This window comes from Eulemur rufifrons, chromosome 18 (assembly GCF_041146395.1).
Source record: "Eulemur rufifrons isolate Redbay chromosome 18, OSU_ERuf_1, whole genome shotgun sequence".
NCBI lineage: Eukaryota > Metazoa > Chordata > Mammalia > Primates > Lemuridae > Eulemur > Eulemur rufifrons.
Genome location: NC_091000.1, coordinates 69,554,021 through 69,575,976, shown reverse-complemented (window position 1 = coordinate 69,575,976; position 21,956 = coordinate 69,554,021). Strand labels below are relative to the sequence as shown.

At 41.2% G+C, this 21,956-nt stretch overlaps 1 protein-coding gene across 3 annotated transcripts in view; it reads right to left on the bottom strand.

Moving 5' to 3' along the window:
• Window positions 1-21,956, bottom strand: part of GMDS (GDP-mannose 4,6-dehydratase) — a 602,981-nt gene that overhangs the window by 110,208 nt on the left and 470,817 nt on the right. For all 3 annotated transcript variants that reach the window (XM_069493190.1, XM_069493188.1, XM_069493189.1), the window contains exon 8: window positions 7,913-8,031. In XM_069493190.1, coding sequence (XP_069349291.1) covers window positions 7,913-8,031 — 119 coding nt within the window. The remainder of the gene's footprint in view (window positions 1-7,912; window positions 8,032-21,956) is intronic.

Here is a 21,956-nt window from a genome sequence, read left to right as displayed (position 1 = left end):
TGTTTACGGAACACCCACCGTGGACAGACCGGGAACGAGACGCTGTTTCTATCTCAACTGCTCACAGCTGCAGACCTGCAGCCCCAAAGGGGTGGCAGGCGCTCAGGGAGCTGAGAGGTGCTGTGGTTTAGGAGAGAATTTGTTTCTGACAGGGCTTAAGACCGTTATAGTGAAAATTATCACTGGCAAAATCCTTCAAATCTTGCTTTATTTCATCAGAACTTGGGTTTTTGAAAGCTCAAAAGCCAAGATTTAGGTGCTTTTGTTCTCTTTGCATTTGGTTATGGCTTCCCTCTCCCCAGGCATGCAGGCCTGGGTCTGTTTTCACTGCAAATGCCACATCACAAAGGTTTTTGAAAGGATATGAATGAGAAGGATGAAAAGTGCAACATAAAGGAACGAGGGGCCTCTTGGGTCAGAAAACACTCATTTCAGATCCTGGCTCTACTCCTCTCTGGCTTAGTGATCTGGGGAAGACACTGAACTGCACTGTGCCTCAGTTTCCTCCTCAGTGCAACAGTGCCCCAGACGTGGAATGAAACTGGGTAGGCGCACGGCTCCTGGCACGCTTCCGGGCCCACACTGCATACTGCAGGCCGCGGGGAGCTCGTGCTGTCTGCCTGCCTCACAGCCCATTTGCAGGGGCGTCCCGGGGTGGTGGGGACCCTGCTCCTCCCCCAACGCACCCCCATTCAAACTGGAGACTTCCAGCTGCGCCTCCCCGCCCCAGAGGTCTCTCTCCCCGACAACAGGCCCGCGGCTGGGGATACCGCCACACTAGCTACAGTGGCCGGTCTGGACATGACGACAGGTCTCCCACGGGGCCAGTCACAGTCCTTCCTCAGGGTCTTCTAAATGGATTGCTCTCAGAGGCTCTATCCTCTCTGACTGTGCCAGGCTGTGTCCCCAGAAACGCAGTCAATGATGCCCTCCGCCCCGAGGAGCAGCTGCAGGACGGAGGCGACGCTGCAGGCGCAGGGGAGCCCAGGAGGAGAGGGCCCGACGGAGGCCATCCCAGACCCCGGTCCCCGAGGCCACTCTGACTACCGAAAATGTCCACTCACTTTTCTTCCTTTCTTAATATAAAAACTTTCATTATGTTTAAATCTTTGTTTTATTAGCATAATAACATGTCACACATTTAAAAATCATTCATATATATCATCCTTCACAACTTTTGGAGCTTAATAGAATACTCCTAATAATAAAATACCATGTTTGATTCCTAAAGAAAACACAAACAAAAATGCACATATTTTTAAAGAATAAGATGTTATGCTTCCTACATCTTATTTTTCTCATTAGACTAGCTTAACTATAAACTGTGATAGTTACATATATAATATAAATTTGTTAAATTATCTTTGGGAGTTTCTTCATTTAAAAAAGTGATTACTATAGAGTATTGGATGTTAATTTCTGTTAAACTATACATTTTAATAAAAATTTGGGGGGTTATTTAGAAGCAACATAAATTTTAATAAAAATATGTAAAAAATCTCAATCACAAACACAATCAATCCAGCAATATGTTTTTAAGTCCACAAAAGCATATGGACAATATTTTTGAAACATGAAATAGTTTCTTCAAAAAATAAAGGGCCTAAACATAATCTTCATGACCAAATTACACTGCAAAGATTATTTTACATCCTCTTGGTTTTTATTTTTATGCCATTTTTCAACTCCCCATATTGTATTTAACGTTTGAAAAAAAAAAAGCTTATTTTTGCCTTCCCACTCTTTATTTTCTCTAATATAGTTTCCTGAATGATGTTTTTATGCCAAACAAATTTATTTATTTTTAGGCCATGAATTGATAACATTTATTCATAAACTTGGATCTATATTGGGACAAAATGTCACAAAATAATAATTGGGCAGTATCTCTTTTTATCCTGAGTATTCTTATTTTAGTTTCCTTAATTTTTTATGTGACACATTATAATTATATATTTATGGAGTATAATTTGATATTTTGTTATATATGTATATTGTATAATGATCAAATCAGGGTATTTTATCCATCACCTCATGCATTTATCACTTCTTTGTGGTGGCAACATTCAAAATCCTCCCTTCTAGCTATTTTGACGTGTACCACACAGTACTGTCAGTTTTAGTCACTCTGCTGTGCAACAGAGCACCAGCACTTCTCTCTGCTGTCTCATCGTAACTTCTTGGACATTGAGCAGTGTCTCCCCATCCTCGGCTCCCCTCCCCCCACAGTCTCTGGTAGTCACCACTGTACTCTCTGCTTATATGATATCATCTTTTTGTTTAAGATTTCGTAAGTGATATCATAGAGTATTTCTCTTTCTGTGTCTGGCTTATTTCACTTCACATGATATCCTCCAGATTCATCCATGTTATGACAAAGGACAGGACTTTATTCTTTGTTATGGTAGAATAGTATTCCATTGTGTATATATTACCACATCTTCTTTACCCATTCATCATTATTGGCCACTTAGATTGATTCCATATCTTGGCTGTTGTAAATAGTGCCACAATAACATGAATGTGCAGAGACATCTCTTTGAGGCACTGATTTCATTTCCTTTGGATACACATCCACAAGTGGGATTGCTGGATCGTACGGTAATTCTATTTTCAATATTTTGAGGAATCTCCATACGTTTTCCACAACGGCTGCACTAATTTACCTTTCCACCTGCAGTGTGCGAGGGTTCCCTTTTCTCCACACCCTCGCCAACAGGTTTCCTAATTTGTGAGTCAGCTGGCTCAGTAAGGAAGAAAATGTAGGTGAATGAAAAATGACTTTTATAAATTGATTCTAATTAAAAGTATTTGCTGTACCTAATTACAATTCAGAAACAAAATTACCTTAAGACTACTAGAAACAAGGATACCAGCTGTGGCTTTATGGACTTTCACTTATTGTTGGGATTTAAGCAATGTCAAAGATTTTAACATGCAAAACATTATAGGAAAGCATGTTAAATGTTTTCCCCAAAATAAGCTTTTGGACATTCTCTCATTTCCAAGGCCATTTTTGACAGATTGCCTACTGTAATTTTTGAAGTAAGCAAACTACTCAATAAATTAAATAGTTGATTTGAAAACACCTGGCTCATCAAGACCTGGTGGGATTGGGTACTTAATGATTGCTGAATAAACCACGTGGTTCCTCCAGCTCTGGGTGACTTGCCTTATCAGAGCGTAGCATCTCTTCTCACATTAGAGACCAGTTCAGTCATGGATGACAGAAGAATTTCTGGAAACTGTGGCTGTGTACTTGGGAACTCCCAGTTATCTTTTAGCCTGTCTCTCTCCAAACCACAGGAGGAGAGGGGAGGTGCCACTCTTGCTTTTGTGGGTCTCTTTGTCTTGCCCGAGAGCATTCCTTACTGATTAATGACAGAGACAGGAAGTCCAGAGAACTCTTCTTACCTCTATTTATCAGATGATAAATTCAATTCAACTGCAATTAAATTCAATTAGCACTTAAATAATCTTATGAATACTGGAGATGTGAGGAACAGACACAAAACAAGGGAAGGGAACTAAGCCAGTTGCAGATGCCCCCTGACCTGTTCTCACAGGAAGCCCTAGAATTTGTAAGTCTTTTCATTTTTGAGCAACATTTCCCCCACCAGAAAAAACCTCAAATCACATTTCCCAACTTCCAAAAATTCTATTTCCATTATTGATTCACTGAAGTCTCTATTTAATTACCATATGTCTGACACTGTGCTAGGCACAATAAAAGGTACAGAAAGGAATCAGACACCAAATTCTGCCCGAAAGAGCCTATTTTCTAGTCTACCAGGAAAGGTAAAATCCCAAGTGACAAAAATAAGGTAGAACAAGAAAAAGGTAACTGTCAAGGTTCATTTCGAACTTGAGGCTCTATAACTCTCTCAGGCCTGGCTCCTCAAAACATGGTCCCCAGACCTGCAGTGTCTGCATCACCCTGGATTTTGTTAGAACTGTGGAGTCTCAGCCCCACCCAGACCTGACTCAGCACCCGCATCTTAACAAGATCCCAAGTGATTCACAGCATACTGAGGTTTGAGAAACCCTGCTCTGCGGGAGATGGATTCGCACAAAGGTGTTCTAACTCTAATAAATGGCCAAGTCTTCTCCGAAGGAGTCAGCTGTTACAGAGGAAGAGAAGTCTCACCAGATCCACCACATTTACACAACAAAATCCAAACAAGCTTGTTCCTCCTCCTGCAATTGCCTATCTTTCCTAAGTGTGTTAAATTTCTTCTGGTCATGCAGGCATGAAATGCTAGTCTGATTTTTTTTTTTTTTACACTGTTTCTTGTCCCGAAACATAATCAGTTGCCCAAATTTATTGTTTCTGTATTTTCTTGACCACTTGAATTCACTGTTGACAAATGTTTTCAATCAATCACCCACTTCATTAATAGCAAATACTTATAGAGAGCTTACGATGTGTCAGGTGCTGTTTTAAAAGTGATTACATATAGTTACCTATCTAATCTTCACCCCATTCCTGGGGGTAGGGACTCTTCTATCGCCCATTTTAAAGTTGGGAAAGTGGAGAAACAGAGAGGATACGTAAATACCCTAATAAGAAGTTACAGAGCTGGGATTCAGGCCCAGGAAGGGTGGCGCTGGACGTGTGCTTTTAACCACGGTATTATACCATATGGTATAGAGGACGGAATTGGCCAAGTCAGGAAATAAAGAAATTAAAGGAGTGTCCTTGGGAGAATGAAGCATGTGCTCCTGAAGTTCTATAAAAGTGTGTTTCCCCAAATGGTCATAAAACTGAGTTTCACTGTAAATAATTATTTTTCTTTTCTGGCTGCTTTTAAGATTTTCAGAATTTTGAGTATGAGGCATACTGGTGTGACTTTCTTTGTGCTTATTCTGCTTGAAGTTTATTATGCCTCTTAGATCTATGATTTTATTGTTTTCATTAAATTTGGGAAAAATTTGGCTATTATTTAATTCTTTTTCTGTGTCCCTCCCCTGCTTCCCCTGGGACTCCAATTACACATGTTAAGTTGTTTGGTAATTGTCCCATAGGTCAGTGAAACTGCTCTTTCTGTGCTTCATCTTAAATCATTTCTAGTATTCTGTCTCCCTTCACTAGTCTCTTCTTCTACAGTATCTAATCTTCTCTCAATGCCAACAGTGAATTTTTCATTTCAGATACTTCATTTTTCATCTCTATAAGTTCCAGCTGGTTCTTTTTAAAATATATGTTCCCTCTCTCTCTTCAATATATTATTGTCTTTCTTAAAATACTTGAACATAGTTATAATAGTTATTTTAACATCCTCATGTGCTCAAATCATCTTTATTATTTCTCAGTCTGTTCTTATTGATTGATTTTTCTCTTGGTTATAGGTCATGTTTTCCTGCTTCTTGACATGCCTCTTAATTTTTGACTGAATGCTGAACATTGCAGATTTTACATTGTTGAGTGACTAGATTTTCTGTCTTCTCTTGAAGAATATTGGGCTTTGTCATGGCAGGAAGCTAAGTTATTTGTGCCCAGTTTGATCCTTTTGAAACTTATATTTAGCCCCATTACTGAGGCACAGCCCTTCCAGAGTCTATATTGCAATCTCTGAGAAATCAACAAGGCCTCCCCATCACGGCTGGCTGAAACCTGGATGCCTTCCAGTTTGGGGCGAGCTCTAGGAAACACTCAACCCCCAGCTCCCAGGTGATTCTCTGTCCAAGCTTGGGGAGTTTCTTGCATACATGCATCTTACTATTTTGTAAAGACTCAAGGGTACCCCTATGCAGATTTCTGGAGCTCTTTTTCTTTGCAGAGCCCATCTTTCTAGAACTCTGCCCCACAAAGTCCAGGTACCTCAGACTTGACCCCTGAATTCTGGTTGCTGCCTCTTTAACTCAGCAAGACAGTAGTTGTTCTCTGCTTGATGGCCTCTTCCCTGCTACAGGGTCCAGACTGTGCCCACAGGAAGAAAGCCAAGGTGATTGCAGGGTTCCCTTGTTTCTTTCTTTTCTGTCAGGGAACACAGTCCTGTACTGCCTGTTGTTCTATGTCTAAAACAGTTGCTTCATGTATTTTGTCTAGTTTCCTAGTTTTTTAAAATAGAAGGTTAAATCTGGTTTCTCTTATTCCATCATGGCCAGAAGTGAAAGTCCTTTTTATGTTTTTAAAATGAATCCTGGAAAATAATTTGGTAGTTCCTCAAAATGTTAAGCTATAGAATTACCACATGATCCAGTAATTTCACTTTTTTTTTTTTTGAGACAGAGTCTCACTCTGTTGCCCCGGCTAGAGTGAGTGCCATGGCATCAGCCTAGCTCACAGCAACCTCAAATTCCTGGGCTCAGGGGATCCTCCTGCCTCAGCCTCCCGAGTAGCTGGGACTGCAGGCATGCGCCACCATGCCCAGCTAATTTTTCAATATATATATATATTTTAGCTGTGCATATAATTTCTTTCTATTTTTAGTAGAGACGGGGTCTCGCTCTTGCTCAGGCTGGTCTCGAACTCCTGAGCTCAAACAATCCACCTGCCTCGGCCTCTCCAGAGTGCTAGGATTACAGGCGTGAGCCACCGCGCCCGGCTAGTAATTTCACTTTGAAGTATATATCCCAAAGAACTCAAAGTGGGAATTCAAACAGGTATCTGTACATGCATGGACACAGCAGAATTATTTACATTAGACAAAAGGAGGAAACAATCCAGTGTCCATCACCAGATGAATGGATAACCAAAATGTACATGGTATACACATACAATAGAATATTGTTCAACCTTTAAGAAAGGAAAGAAATGCTGAAATATGAACTATAAAAACATTATGGTAAATGAAGTAAGCCAGACACAAAAGGACAAATATTATATAATTCCACTTATATGAAGTATAAGTGGACGAATTCATTGAAACAGCAAGTGGAACAGAGGTTACCAGGTGCTGGGGGAAGGGAGAATGAGGAATTATTATTTAATGGGCACACAGTTTCTGCTTGAAATCATTTTTAAAAGATATGGAAATGGATAGTAATGATGGTTGCATAACACTGTGAATGTACTTAATACTACTGAATTATATACTTAAAAATGGTTCAACTGGTAAATTTTATGTAATCTGTATTTTACCACAATGAAAAAAATCACCAAAAATGAAAAAGAATCTTTTATCTATAATCAAGGATTTCCCACAAATCTTTCAAATATTTCAATAAAAATCTGACTTCAAAATTCATATACTGTAACAAAACAAGTAAATGTAGTGCATGATTATAAACTGGATCATTTCAATATAAAGTATAACATTGGCCCAACTGCCAAATCTCAAATAGAATCTGTGGATTAGACGATAATAATTTATCTCTGTGAATTTCCTGAGTTTGATGGTGCATTGAGTTTCTGTAGGAGAATGTCCCTGTTTGTAGGAAATAAGTCACAGAAGTTCAGGGTGACGGGACATTAGGTAGGCAAATGAGTCTCAGTGGTTCAGAGAAAAAAGATTACAATGTCTCTGAAACTTTTTTGTAAGTTTTTGATGATTTCAAATTTTAAAAATATCAAGTGAAGGTATTAAAAAGATTGTTTAATGTTATGATATTGATCTGGTAAGAGTAGAATGAGCCACAGTAAAATCACAGAAGATGGTATTTACACCAAGATAAAAAAATTTAAAACTTAAGAAACAAAAATAAAATTTAAAAGTAAATAAAAATTTAAAAATATTTTAAAAATAAGAAAGATAAAAGAAATTTTAATAAGACATGGTTTAGACGCTGACCAACATTTAACATATAATGTAAGTGGGGTTGGATGCAGCGAAGAACCAAGTCCCTTTTCCGCACTGGAACTCCCTGTATTGCTTTACAAAGGAAGGAACCGGGAAGAAGACGAACAGAACCAAGGCAGAACAGCAAGCATCTGGCCATCAAGCAGCAATCAACTCTCAGGTATACTTACACGATGGTTTTTCCAATGTGCAAGAATGATTTCTCGACAAATTCCCGGACACTGTGGACTTCCCCAGTAGCTATGACAAAGTCCTCTGGCTCATCATTCTGCAACATCAGCCACATTGCCTAGGGACAAAAAGAGGCAAATTCATGTCAAAGTTGCATTCAGCAGCCACTTTGGAAATACAATGTTATCCACTGCACGTAACTGGATATGGACGTGTAGCTAGAAAATAAGTGTGATTTTATTACAGTATTCTAACCACTGTCACAACAGTTCTCAAACTATCATGTGCATCAGAATCATGTGGGGAACATGTTTGTTCCTAAAAATCAACGAGGCAGAGGAGTGAACTCAGAGACCTGGGAAATGGGTCTTAGGAATCTTTATCTTTAACATCCCAGGGGATTCTCATGCAGCAGATCCTCAGACCACAATCTGGAGGAATGTGATGTCAAGCAGCATCTCTGGCTAATAACCTTTTTATGGTATTATTTACAAAAAGAACAGTTTTAAAAGTATTGTCTAATTTTTTTTATATAATATATGGGAGGCAAGGAAAAATCATTTAAAGACAGATGTTTGTCCTCAAAAGTTAACCTAATTTTGAACAGTAAATTTGAAAATTTACCAATCAAAAAGCAAAATAAACAAGATTAATAGAAAAAGGATCATGCAATGAATAGTACTAGTATTTTTAAAAAGTTGTCTGAGAATGAAAACATTTACACCAGAGTTAAGGGTTTCATACGGCAGCATTTCAGGGTAAGGTACTCAGTCTCCACACTGTGATCTAAATCAGTGGTCCCCAACCCCCGGGCTGGAGCCTGTTAGGAACTGGGCCACACATCACCATCACCACCTGAACTCTGCCCTTCCCCCCCTGCACCCTTCCACCCCACCTCCCCCTGCCCTCCATGGAAAAATTATCTTCCATGAAACTTAGGAACACGGCTGCCCAGCAGGAGGTGAGCAGTGGGCTAGCAAGCGAAGCTTCAAAGCTTCATCTGTATTTACTGCCACTCCCCATCACTTGCATCACCGCTGGAGCTCTGCCGACCCCCTCCATGGAAAATTGTCTTCTACGAAACCAATCCCTGGTACCAAAAAGGTTGGGGATCACTGATCTAAATGGATGTATCATACAGGTATACGTTCTCCACAAGAACCAGGAATCCGGTTGGGTAAAAATGCAGCTGTGTGTCCAAGACACAAACTGGTGGTACCGTCACAGCCTGGCTCCCCCTGGTTAGAAGACTGTTATCAATAGCACACAGGTGTATTGTTTCTGTATCTTGGAATTTCACATTAATTATGAAGATTTTTTTAATGGATAGGAGATACAGATTTTAAAAAATTAAGTGCAGCAGCCATCCAACAGGAACACGTCTCTAAGAAAAATCCAAGCCAAATTGAAAAAAAAGTCAATATTTTTTATCACTGGCACCCACTTCTCAAAATAAAAAAGGTAAAAAGAATACACACTTCATTATAACACAGACCCTAATGTTATATGCATTGAACTGTTGTCCTAACATTTAAACGAAACTATTTTGGTTGGTGTCTGCCTAGCTGCTACTGGATAAGTTGAAAACAGGTTGCTAAAATCAATGAGGCAGCCTATTTTCTCCTAGAAAATGCCACCAAAAAAGTTTAATCCTGCTTTATTCATTTGAATTTGTGGCAGCTTTCTAAAAAAGAAAAATAAATCTTTTTTACTTGAAGTTACTTCTTATAGATATTTTTGGCCTGTTACAAGACTGTTTTAAATTATATTTTTTTCTGTAGAAGATGAGATCTTAGGCAATTTTACATGCCTTGAAGATATGGCACGCTGCTTGGGACAATGACAATAGCTTCAAGTTTAGTGATATACTGTAAAGTAACTGACAGATGAAATTATCTTGGCTGGGAGAAAGTTTTGCTCATATTAGTGAAATATCTATAGTTTCATTTTGCATTAAGAGATCATGGTTGATGAATTAAGTCACAGCACTCTTTAAATGTTATACCACTACTACCACTGTTACTAATAAAGTTTGAGCAGTTTTTAAAAGGCACATAATACAAGCTGCTCTCTTTCTTGGGACAGGCCACCCAGCAGGAGTCTACAATGGCTTGGTAGCTTCCTGAATGCCGTTAAATGCTGGGGGCCAAGAGGAGGAGCCGGGCCTGGAATGCAGCGCAGGCCCTGCTGCCAAAGCCCCTGGCCAACACCACATGTCACGAAGCCCCTCAGAGGGGTGCTTTTTTGGAAGGGGCGCCAAGGCCTGAGCACTAGCGGGGGCCCAGTGGGGTGGCTGCTCCGCAGGTCTGTGCCTGCGTGTGAAGTTCCCGCGGCCTGGCGCGCCCCATCCCCTCATCTGTCTGGGAATGCCGATCTCGCGACTCCGCACCGGAGTCCCAAGTCTAGCCATTGGAATGAATTCCTGCCGTCTCGCCGGGTTTCCCTGTGACCAGCAGCACACAGCATGGTGGCTTCCCTGGGACCCAGCCTGCCCTCCGGCTACCCTTCCCAACTAAGGCAACCTTCCCACCGCACCGGCGAGAGCGCATGCGTGTGCCCATGCGCGCGCATACACAGGCACGTGTGCGTGCACACTCACACAAACTGATTTTACCAAAATACTTTCAGAGTTTTTAGGAAAAATTAAATTATGCGTCTGGCTAGAATTTCTATTTGAACATTCTTCTGCAGGGATTAGATGCAAGGGGGTAAATACACTTAAATGTGTTTGACTCAAATTTCCATTCTAAAAATAACATTTCAAATAGGTCTTTCAGGACCACTCAGCTTATTTTATTTCTTTAGAAACACTCTGCTGTGCTAGAATGGTCTCAAAAAATAAAAATCCTATTTTTAGTCATGCGAAAGAAAGCAAGGATTTGCTAAAAAGTGAAAGGAGAAAATATGATTGCTGGTTAATGGTGGACCACTTTAAACATGGGCATCGGGCCCCTGGTGCTTGTCGTGTTCCCGGCAGGAATCTGGGGATCAGTAAGGAGCCTCTCTTTGCAGGACAGCAAGAGCCAAGAATCTGCTCTTTTCTTCTCCATCAGACTATCTGTGGCCTTTGACCTATCAATTTCTAGGCATTTCCTCTCAAGTTCATATTGTACCAGACTCCAGTCTGGGAATGGGAAGGGAAAGGATATACAACTCCAGATTTATTTGTTATTACTGAATAGTTTACTGGTTTTAACAGAGGGAAAGGGCTTTGTTTAAATTTCCACTGAGCATAATTAATGGTTATTGACTGGTAAATGAAGAACAGGTGACACTCTGGATTAGAAGATAAATGATCCTGTGTTCTGGTGTGATAATGGGTTAGTAATTTGCCACAAAGCCCAGGCCGAGTACATCCCGCCGTAATGCTAGATCATGTCCCGGAGACAAAGGCCCCTGTGTGAGAAGGACGCAGCCGTCGCCGCCTCATACAGCTGCACCCTCGGATCTGCTCCATTTATCCTCTGATGGATGGCACAACTGAGGCAAAAGTTGCCCTGCTCTCACCTTCCTGTTCACAGGCTGGACCACATGACCCATGACTCGGCCAGACCACGATCTGTGATCACATCGCCACCCAGCTCTGGCTTCTGACAGAAGAGCAATTTTGAGGTTACATGTTTTAGATGTCAGTCTTCTCTCTTTGTCTCTGAAGGAATGAAGGAGGAAAAAGACAGAGTCTTCCCGCATTCCTTCAGTGCCCTCTGAGGATGTGCCTGGCTTATCCACTTCCTCAGATACTTATTTACTTTTAGTCCTGACCTGATTACCACTGCACATGAAAAAACTCTCCTGCTTTTTAATCCAGCTCACAGGGAGGAAAGAAAATCAGTGAAGGAATGTACTAGGGCTTCAGATTCTTTCTGCAACATAAAAATGTCCCTTAATGGCCAACGAACAGTGCAGTTTTTAAATCATGTCTTACATTCATTTTGCTTTTAAGGCACATGAAGTTTAAGGAAAATGTGACTCCACACTATCGACATTTGACAGCCACGTCGAGATGGGCATAAATATTAAATTTGGACGTGTGCTCTCCTGTAACTATATAATTGACCTGTCTGCTTTACAAATCGAATTTAGAGAAGTCAAAATAAAATTTTAATTAAAAAATTTTCAAATAAAAATACTCCTCTCTCACAGTCTCCCATTTGGCCATTCAAATGTTGAATGCGGAAATGCCACGGAGGTTCACGGTGAAGTTCCTCTTTGCTTGACAAGTCGCCAGCTCTGGAGGCTGTTCACAGCTGGACCAGTGAAGGAGAACACCCAAAGTACATCACCACAGCCGACTGACTACACCTGATTCCATGCATGCCTTTCGTGGCGTGATGTGTGTTTGTCTTAAAAATCTGGATTCTACAATTGCTTATACCTTGCCATTAACCTCCAGTTCAGCATCCAAGCCACAAACACTTATTAACTGAGCTGGCATCCATGAATAACAAGAAATGTTAATCAAGGTTATGTTTAACTCTGTGTATTTGACTGCTGCTGCTTTTTCAGCCTTGTGCTTTTGTGCTTTACATGCTACTGTCATAAAAATCTTAGAATAGTAGCTCTATATATGTTTTCTTCCAGAGGAGAAAGTCCATGAAATAATTCCAATAAAAATTATGGGAATTTGTTTATTGGCCATTAGTCTATCTTCTTCTGAAAAGCTTCTGTTCATGTCTTTTGCTCACTTTTTAATGGGGTTGTTTGATGTTTTCCTGCTGATTTACTTGAATTCTTTGTAGATTCTGGTTATTAGCCCTTTATCAGATGTGTAGCATGCAAATATTTTCTCCCATTCTGTAGGTTGTCTATTCGCTCTATTGATTGTTTCTTGGCTGTGCAGAAGCCTTTTAATTTAATCAAGTCCCATTTATTCATTTTTGTTGTTGTGATTGTCTTTGGTGTCTTCTTCAAAAATTCTTTGCCTAGGTGGATATCTATAAGAGTTTTTCCAATCTCTTCCTCTAGAGTTCTTATTGTTTCATGCCTTAGGTTTAAGTCTTTTATCCATCGTGAATTAATTTTTGTGAGTGGTGAGAGGGGCAGATCCTGTTTCAGTCTTCTACATGTTGTAATCCAATTTTCCCACACCATTTATTGAATAGGAATTCTTTTCCCCATTGTTTTTGTCTGCTTTGTCAAAGATCATATGGCAATATGAAAATGGTTTTATATCTGGGTTCTCTGTTCTGATCCATTGGTCTATGTCTCTGTTCTTGTGCCAGTACCATGCTGTTTTAGTTACTATACACTTGTAGTATAGCTTGAAGTCTGGTAAAGCGATGCCTCCCGATTTGTTCTTTTTCCTTAAGGTTGCTATTCGGGGTCTTTTCTGGTTTCATATGAAGCATAGAACTATTTTTTCTTATTTTTTCTAGATCTACAAAAAAATGACATTGGTATTTTTGCTTAACGTCTCTAATCGTCAGGGAAATGCAAATGAAAACCACAATGAGATATCACCTATCTCCAGTTAGAATGGCTTTTATCAAAAAGTCCCAAAACAACAGTTGCTGGCGTGGATGCAGAGAGAAAGGAACACCTATACACTGTTGGTGGGACTGCAAACTAGTTCAATCTCTATGGAAAGTAGTATGGAGATACTTCAAAGAACTATTAATAAAAGTAGACCTACCATTTGATCCACCAATCCCACTACTGGGTATTTACCCAAAGGAAAAAAAAGACATTTTATAAAAAAAGACACACGCACTTGAATGTTTATAACAGCACAATTCACAATCACAAAGATGTGGAAACAACCCAAGTGCCCATCAATACATGAGTGGATTAATAAAATACGGTATATGTATACCATGGAGTATTAATCAGCCATAAAAAAGGTGAACTAGGCCCCGTGCGGTGGCTCACGCCTGTAATCCTAGCACTCTGGGAGGCCGAGGCAGGTGGATCGCTTGAGGTCAGGAGTTTGAGACCAGCCTGAGCATGGGTGAGACCTCGTCTCTACTAAAAATAGAAGGAAATTATCTGGCCAACTAAAAATATATAGAAAAAATTAGCCGGGCATGGTGGCGCATGCCTGTAGTCTCAGCTACTCGGGAGGCTGAGGCAGTAGGATCGCTTAAAGCCCAGCAGTTTGAGGTTGCTGTGAGCTAGGCTGATGCCACGGCACTCACTCTAGCCTGGGCAACAAAGTGAGACTCTGTCTCAAAAAAAAAAAAAAAAAAAGTGAACTAATATCTTTTGTAACAACCTGGATAGAACTGGAGACCAGCTTCCTAAGTGAAGTCTCAGAAGAGTGGAAAAACAAACACCACATGAACTCACTGTTAAATTGGAACTAAATGATCAACACTCACATGTACATATGGTAGTAAAATTCAACAGAAATCAAGCAGGTGGGAGGGGAGTGGAGGGGATGAGTAAATTCACACATAACGGGTACAATGCACATTATCTGGGTGATAGACACACTTATAAAATTATATTAACAAAATCAAATGGCATAAAACCAAAGTCTAGCTTTATGGCCCTCTCAGTCTATTAGTTTTCTTCACTGGCAAAAATGCTGTGGCATGTGGACTCCTTAGTTTAAGGATGTTTCAGACATTTTAATGATATAAAGTTACTGAACAGAAAAAAATTAGGTAAGAAAAACACCAAAAATAGAACACAATATAGAAAGCTATAATAGCTCTTTGCTTCTTTTTTTGAGGCTAACATATTCTTCTGCATTGACACCACATGTACTGACAGAGGCTATGTCAAAATCCGCCTTGCCCTTTATCTTGTTATTCTCGCCAGGTACTCTCAGCTACAAGCTCCAAAGCTGGGGTTAACTTTTCTCTTTCCTGGAACAATACAAAACCTAAAAGCTCCTAGTCTTGTATTACTCTGAGTCAACTTTTCTGAGATATCATCTGTTCTTTCAATATGCAGATTCTAACTATGAATTTATTTCTTAAATTTATCTTCGAATATATTTTATCTCTTTGTTCCATTTCTGTTTCAGGCACACCAATTATACATATGTTGTACCTCTTTTTGTTCTATCTTCTCCATCATCTCCTATTTAATCTTTTTTGTTTATTTTTTCCCATATGATTTTATGTGATTTCCTCCAGCCTGTTCAACTGATTGTTTTAGTAACATTTACTTTAAATTTTGGTGCCAATGTGGCTTCAATTTCTGTAATGATTTTCTTTTTCTCTTCCATACTTTTCATTATCACTACCAACTTACTTTTTATCTCTTTCAGTTATTTTATTTAAGCGAGGGTGACAGTAAAGTTTTTTCTTACCGGGCCAGATAGTAAATATTTAGACTTGTGAACCATATGGTCTCTGTTGTAACTACTCAGCTCTGCTGTCAATAGCACGAAACAGCCATGGACAATATGGAATCAAATGGCTATCACTGTGCTCCAGTAAAACAGTTACAAAGCCCATGGACTGCAATTTGTCCGCCTTTGCTTTAAGTAAACCTAAAAAAAAAAAAATGCTGCCTGTAATTTCTTTGAATATGTGGAGGACAATTATCTGAGCTCCAGCTACTTACTCTATTTGAATGATACCCTCCATGATACATACTGTTCATCTGCTTCACTTATTCTCCTTTTCTTCTCCTGGCAATCCTCGCCCCACTCCCATCCGGGCGTAGGTTCTGCGGCAGTGCCTTTCTTATGGTACTATGCTTGAACCAGGCTGGCTGTTTGCTCAAGAATCTCAGGAGGAGGATCAGGAAAGTGCACTGAGGGAAGCCTACAGCTTCAATTCAGACTGCTCTAAACCCTCCCAGCAAATTCATGACGTGCTTTGCCCCAGGACATAGCTGCCATAACCTCAGCATTTCGCTAGGTAGTGTGGCTCACAGAAGAGCCCATTAATCACAGGGCGCTTTCATGCCATCTGGCGATGTTTGCTTTCCCTCCAGATCACAATCTGCAGTGTCCCTCACCTAGGAGGCTGTGCTAGTGACAATAAAATAGGCTTCTCCTTCAGCAACACCTTCCTGCCATTCTGCAGTGTAGAAGTAGATGTCGCCACTTCAATGTGGCATTATTTTGTGGGCCTTTTAGGATTGAAATTATTTTGAGCAAAATCCACAGCAGAGACTCTCCCCTTTATGAGGGGAGGGAGTGGTACAGTCATACTGAAAAGGGCATGCAGCATGGGAGAGGTTACTGCTGCCGCAATCTACCACAAAGCACTATCTTGTGACGACTACCACATCAGCTGATTGTTTCAACATAGCAATGAAACTACTATATTTGTCTTTAATATAAGCATTATTGCTTCCTCTTGCAGTTTCTATGCAAAGCTCCATCTGTCTTTAACACTGTGCAGTGACAGGTTTACATGAGGGCAAAAATAATTCACTGGCTGACACCTGGGATATAGAAGCTCACTTTCAAGTCACTATAATTTAACAAACGCTCTAACTGGCGCTAACATCACCCTCTGTCACAACATACTTCCCAGAAGTGGTTGTTTCCTGGAGCGTGCCCAGCCACCCACCTCCACCAGGTGTTTTCAATTACCTGCTCCCACTCAAGTGCCCAGGTAAGCCATTCTAGAATCAGTTCCTGGCCCAGCAGGAACAATGTAAATGCTCTGGGTAGGCAGGAGGAAGTTTCTTTACACTCATGACCACCTGATGGTCCATCTCCTGCTCTTGGTTCCTGGTCATGCTGCCTAAACCTGTTCCTGGGAAGCCAGTTCTGACCTTTGGATGACTTTATTCTTCAAGCTTGTCATCCTGACCACCTGATTCTGCCTCTTGGTCTGACTCTGACCTTGAGAATCTAACTTCTAGGCTGGTTGTGGGCTCTTTTGAATAGCAGGTCCTAGCCTTGCCACAGGTCTCTCGAATCTAATGCTGACAATCATTGTTACCAGTAAATAAAACCTACATACACATCGTATTACATGCATTAAGGCAGATGTAAACAGGACCTTACAGGATTAGTCTAGAACAGCACCATGCAAATACAATGCAAACCACATATGTAATTTAAAATTTCCTGTTAGCCACACTAAAAAAACAAAAAGAAAAGATGAAGCTAATTTTGGTATGTTTTACTTAACCCAATATATCCAGTATGTTATCGTTTCAATATAAAATATTATTCAGATACTTCACATTCCTTTTCTATGTACTAAGTCTTTGAAGTCCAGCGTGTATTTTGTCTTTACAGCGCATCTCAATTCAGAAGAGTTACACTTTGAGTGCTCAGTAGCCACATGAGGCTGTGGCTACTGCATTGGGCCATGCAGGGCTAAAGAACCAGCCTTGTGTTCAAGAGGGAGACTAGACCTTGCCAGGTGACACACCACCCCAGTCCTGTTCGCTCGACCTGCTGGGAGGCTCTCTGGTGCTTCATGGAGGAGGCCTCCTCGTCTTCTCCTCCGTGTTTGCAGTTATCTCCACCACCTGACTTCGTCCATAGTGCTTTCAGCAGTGATGACAATGGGCAGAGAGAGCTTGATCAGTACAACTAGCTCCTAACTTACAGGCATTTGACATCTGAATGCCTGCCTCATTCTTCCATGGGCCGCCACATCACACCCTCTCCCCAGTTGGAATACCTGGGGGCAAACACCTAAGAAGTACTTAAGGATTTGGTGAAATGTAGCGCTGAAGAGAGGAGGCAGGCATTTTCAAATTTTAGCATGCATTAGAATCATCTGGAAGGTTAGAACACAGATTGCCAGCACCTTTTTAGCCCCAGAGTTTCTGATTCAATAGGCCTAGGTGGAGCCAGAGAGTGTGCCTTTGTCACAGGTTCCAGGCTGAAGCTGGGGCTGCCGGTCTGGGAATCATTCTGAGAACTACTCAGTGGCCAGGGCTCAGGCTTGGCATCAGACACCTGTGTGTAAACCCCAGCCCCACTACCTACTGGGTACCTTCTGGAGCATTACTGACTCTTCTATTGCCTCATTAAAATGAGAATAATAATAATACCTCGTGGGGCTGTTTTTAAGATTAAATTAGTTAACATATGTAAAGTGCCTGCGACATAGGAAGTGCTCAGGAACTATAATTTATCATCAGGTTGATGACGGCAGTGATGATTACATATCTTGAGAGAGTTATTGGTGCCTGGGAGAATGTAGTTCATCTCCATGACCAAGCCTCGCACCCATAAATAGCATGGGGAAGGAAGACTGATAGGGTGGGGTGAATTAAGTCCTGATCTGTTAGTCAGAGCCACAGAACTTTATAGCTGGAAGGGGCCTCAGAGATGCTCTTATTCAATTCAACTCATTTTAAAGATGAAGCAACTGAAACTAGAGAAATTAAGTGGCTTGCCTAGTCACACACCTACTAAGAAAGTGCCAGAGCTAGGGCTAGAACCCAGACTCCCTTTCTGGTGGTCCTCCTACTGCATCATGGTAACAGGCATTTTCCTGATGGCTGGGTCTAGGAATGCATTTTCCTGTAGAAACTCTGTTGTACATGGTGGTTAGGAATAGCCGCATAGACTCCCGTAAGCTAGCCTGGGGGCCTGGCCAGGCAGTTGGTAAATATTCAGGGTGTGCCTACTAGGTGCCAGGCACAGTGCTAGAGTCTGGGCATATACTATGTAGGGACAGATAAAGAAGACACCGTGCCTGGCCTAGGGACTTCCAACATTTATATAGGAAAAAGGGTTTTAAAAGTTCAACATGTGATTTAAGAAAGAACTTCTGGGACAGAGCCACCAGGTAGTATCAGGGAGCCATCAAGCGTGGTTCCATTCTAAAACCTTCCTCCCAATAAGTAAGACTATCTCTGCCCGCCCCACCCACCACTCTTGCTAAAGGGGTGAGTCACGGCAAGTGGATTTCAAACAGGTGATCTGTCCCTGTGCCTGCTGCTCCCTGGTCCCTCAACTCCTTGTCACAGATGGAGACCTGACACATTCTGGATCAGTCAGAGTCTCAGGGCATTTGCAGTAAGAGACACAGACTGAACCAGCAGGACAGTGCTGAGCACTGGAGCTGTGGGCCTGTCAGCAGGGTCAGAGCCGGCCAGAGCCCAGTCCCCGCCGATGCTAATGAGAGGCACGCAGGGCCCAGCCCGAAGGAGACCCTGTGTGGGGAGAGGAGTGGGGGGAGTAAGCCCACAGAGAGGGGTAGTGAGGGGAGAGACATAGAGGAAAGCAGATCTCACGCCCTCATTCCTGTGAAGTATCCTGATGCTCCTTATGGTAAATCCCATTTTCCTTGAATTTCTTTTAGTTAGTTTCTGCTCCTTGTGCCAACAAGCTCGGATGAAGACAGCTAAAGACCAAAGAAGACTGGCCCACAGGCCTATGGGACCAGTCCTGCACCAGCTCTGTGCCCGTGCGGAGGAGGCAGTTCCAAGGGGGATTGGCACCACCTGTGGCATCAGGATCCAGTGGGAAAGACTGCCGCGGGCCCAGCCAGCCGCCAAAATAAGCTCGGCCCATGGGAGAGGCGACAGCATGAAAGGAGGGTGGAGCGCAGAGAAGACAATCAAAGCACAGCAGAGGTGGAGCACCCAGAGATTCCCCACCAGGGGCCGTTAATCCTCGGCCTCCCTCAGTCCCTGCCACCTAAGACCACCCACCCTTCGGTGCCTCTGAGGACAGAAGGCCAGGGCAGGCGCCACCTCTGTTATTGTAACCCAGTGTCCCACGCAGCTTGCTCGTTGAGACACATTTCAAATGTGTTTCCCCAGGTTCTCATTCACAAAATCAGGATGGCAAGTTAAACATCACCCTTCCACTTGGTACTCCTTAAAAATATACTTGAACAGAATTAGATTTAATCATTCTTCCTTTAATTTTTGTTTGCTAAATGTAAAAATATCCCACTATAAAGAGCATATGAGCTTTGTTCTTTTGGGCAGTCAAATCGCTTTTACTGACTTGATCTTACCCATGACTGTGATGTTTCTGTCGTCACGGTGATTTCCTAGATGCTGACTCTGCAATGTCCTTGATCAACACAGATTAAAAAGGAAGCTGGTTACATTTAAGAAAACATCAATTTTAACAGTAATATTTGAGTGGAGACGTACAGGAGGAAAGAAATTCTACTGTATGTGTGAGTACACACACACACACACACACACACAAGCAGTGATCTCGAGAGAACTCCCCCGTCCCCACAGGGGCCTGTCCACACTACTGAAAACCAAGCAAAAGCCCCTTTGTCTGCTTTAAGATTTAAAATAAAAATCAAGAGTGTCCTAGAAGTTCAATTATTTTAAAAGCACATAGATGGTCAAAGGAGATTTTTTTTTATTAAGTTTATTTAACTCTAGATGAAATCTAGAAAAACAAGTAGAAAAACAAGCCTATGATTAACAGTTTCAAAATATTTAACTTATCACGTATTTAAAAACTCTCAAATATCCAAAAACATTTTTAAAAAGTCTTTAGAGAAACTTAAATTATCAGACTCTGAGAATGAACATTTATATTTTGGTGACTAAAATTTTCAATAGTCCGACAAGTATCAACAACTGCTCAAGATTGTTAACAAAAAAACTTGTCTATTGCTGTACAACGCCATAAGTAATGTCATCTAGGCAAATGCTAAAGGTCGAGTTCTGAGGAGCAACCTTTCCTGTTAATATAACACTACATTTTCCACATTCATTTCATGTGAATGAACAATGTCTTCATTGTTTTCCTGAACACTAATTTAGTGTTGTATTTTTTGCTTGTGTCAATGAGTGTCAAAATATTGTTCTTTTAATACATGAAAGTATTTGCATAGAGCTTTATTACTGATCTTCAGATGTTAGCCAGAGGCAAAATAAGACAGACGCTCCAGTTGGGAAATCTCACAGGCAACGAAAAGCAAGAGTCCGTCGCATACTCTGCTTTCCTGCCAATTCTTCTCCCAAGTACAAAATTCTTTATTTACCTCACAACTGGTGAAATTAAAAGCAACGTTCCAGACAACAAAACTATAAAAATCCCTTTCCTTAAAAATGAAACAAAACATTAGCAAGAAGGAATATAAAGACTCTAAGAGGAAGTTATAAGATCTCAGTTCCTGACACGAATTAAAAGATAGTATGATATAAACTAATTACAGAATAGCCAAGAAGCGTGATATGTTTTAATAATGAACTGAGAAACATGGGGGCAATTTTTATTAACTTACGCTTTCCTGTATCAGCTCATCATTAAATGCTTAATTGCTTATGATTGTTTGCATTTATCCCAATTATTCAGAAAAAGAAAGCCAGCACATTTTCTGTCTCCTCAAAGCTGAAGAAGAGTCCACAGCCAGGTATTGGATGTGGTTTTCAATTCTGTTTTTTCCCTCCCTGACACTAATTATCCTGCCATGTGGTACTGTCTGAAAAGACAAAATGCCCTTTCAGAGAAGCGCGGCTCCAGCGGATGGGTTACTCACAACGAAACTCAAGGGCTGTACCCAGGTTGCGGTCAGGAGCGAGCAGTCCCAGCGCCGGCTGCCAGGCGGGCTGGAAAGGCCACGCTCGCACGGCAAGCAACCAGACCAGCCCTTCAAGTCAAGTGTTGGCTTGTAGACATATAAGTTAATCAGCTATGAAATAACCACCACAATGTACTTATTGATCACACAGGGCTTATGACGCAACTTTTGGCCCCGAGAGGATTTGTGCTTCATTCTTTCAGCCTCCAACCTTCAGAGAAAGAGCGCTTTGAGGACGGTGTTTATGAAAAGGCAGATGTTAACTTCGTGACTGGAGCCTTCCTAGGGAGATGAGCAACGTGCTGGGTCTTCAAAATAAAGCACAGCAAGCTCATCACATTCACATCCCTGCTCGTTTTTCAAAGAACGTGATAGTGCTTTCACTGCTCTGTACTTAGTGAGAGTATTTAGAAAGCCTCAAACTGATAAATTTCGAAACTAAATTTAAAATGTAGTCCCCTAACTTTTTTCTTTGCTTTGAAACCCTCTGGAATGTTAATCATCTTGCTTGTAAATCAATAACATCAAAGAACAGCTATTGAATATTTGCTACACAGATCATAAATTAATATTTTAAGATGCTGGTATTAGTAGCTTTAAAATACTGCTATGTGTGCAGGCAGAATATTTAGTGCACTTTCACTGCTTCTGACAATGAGTGGGG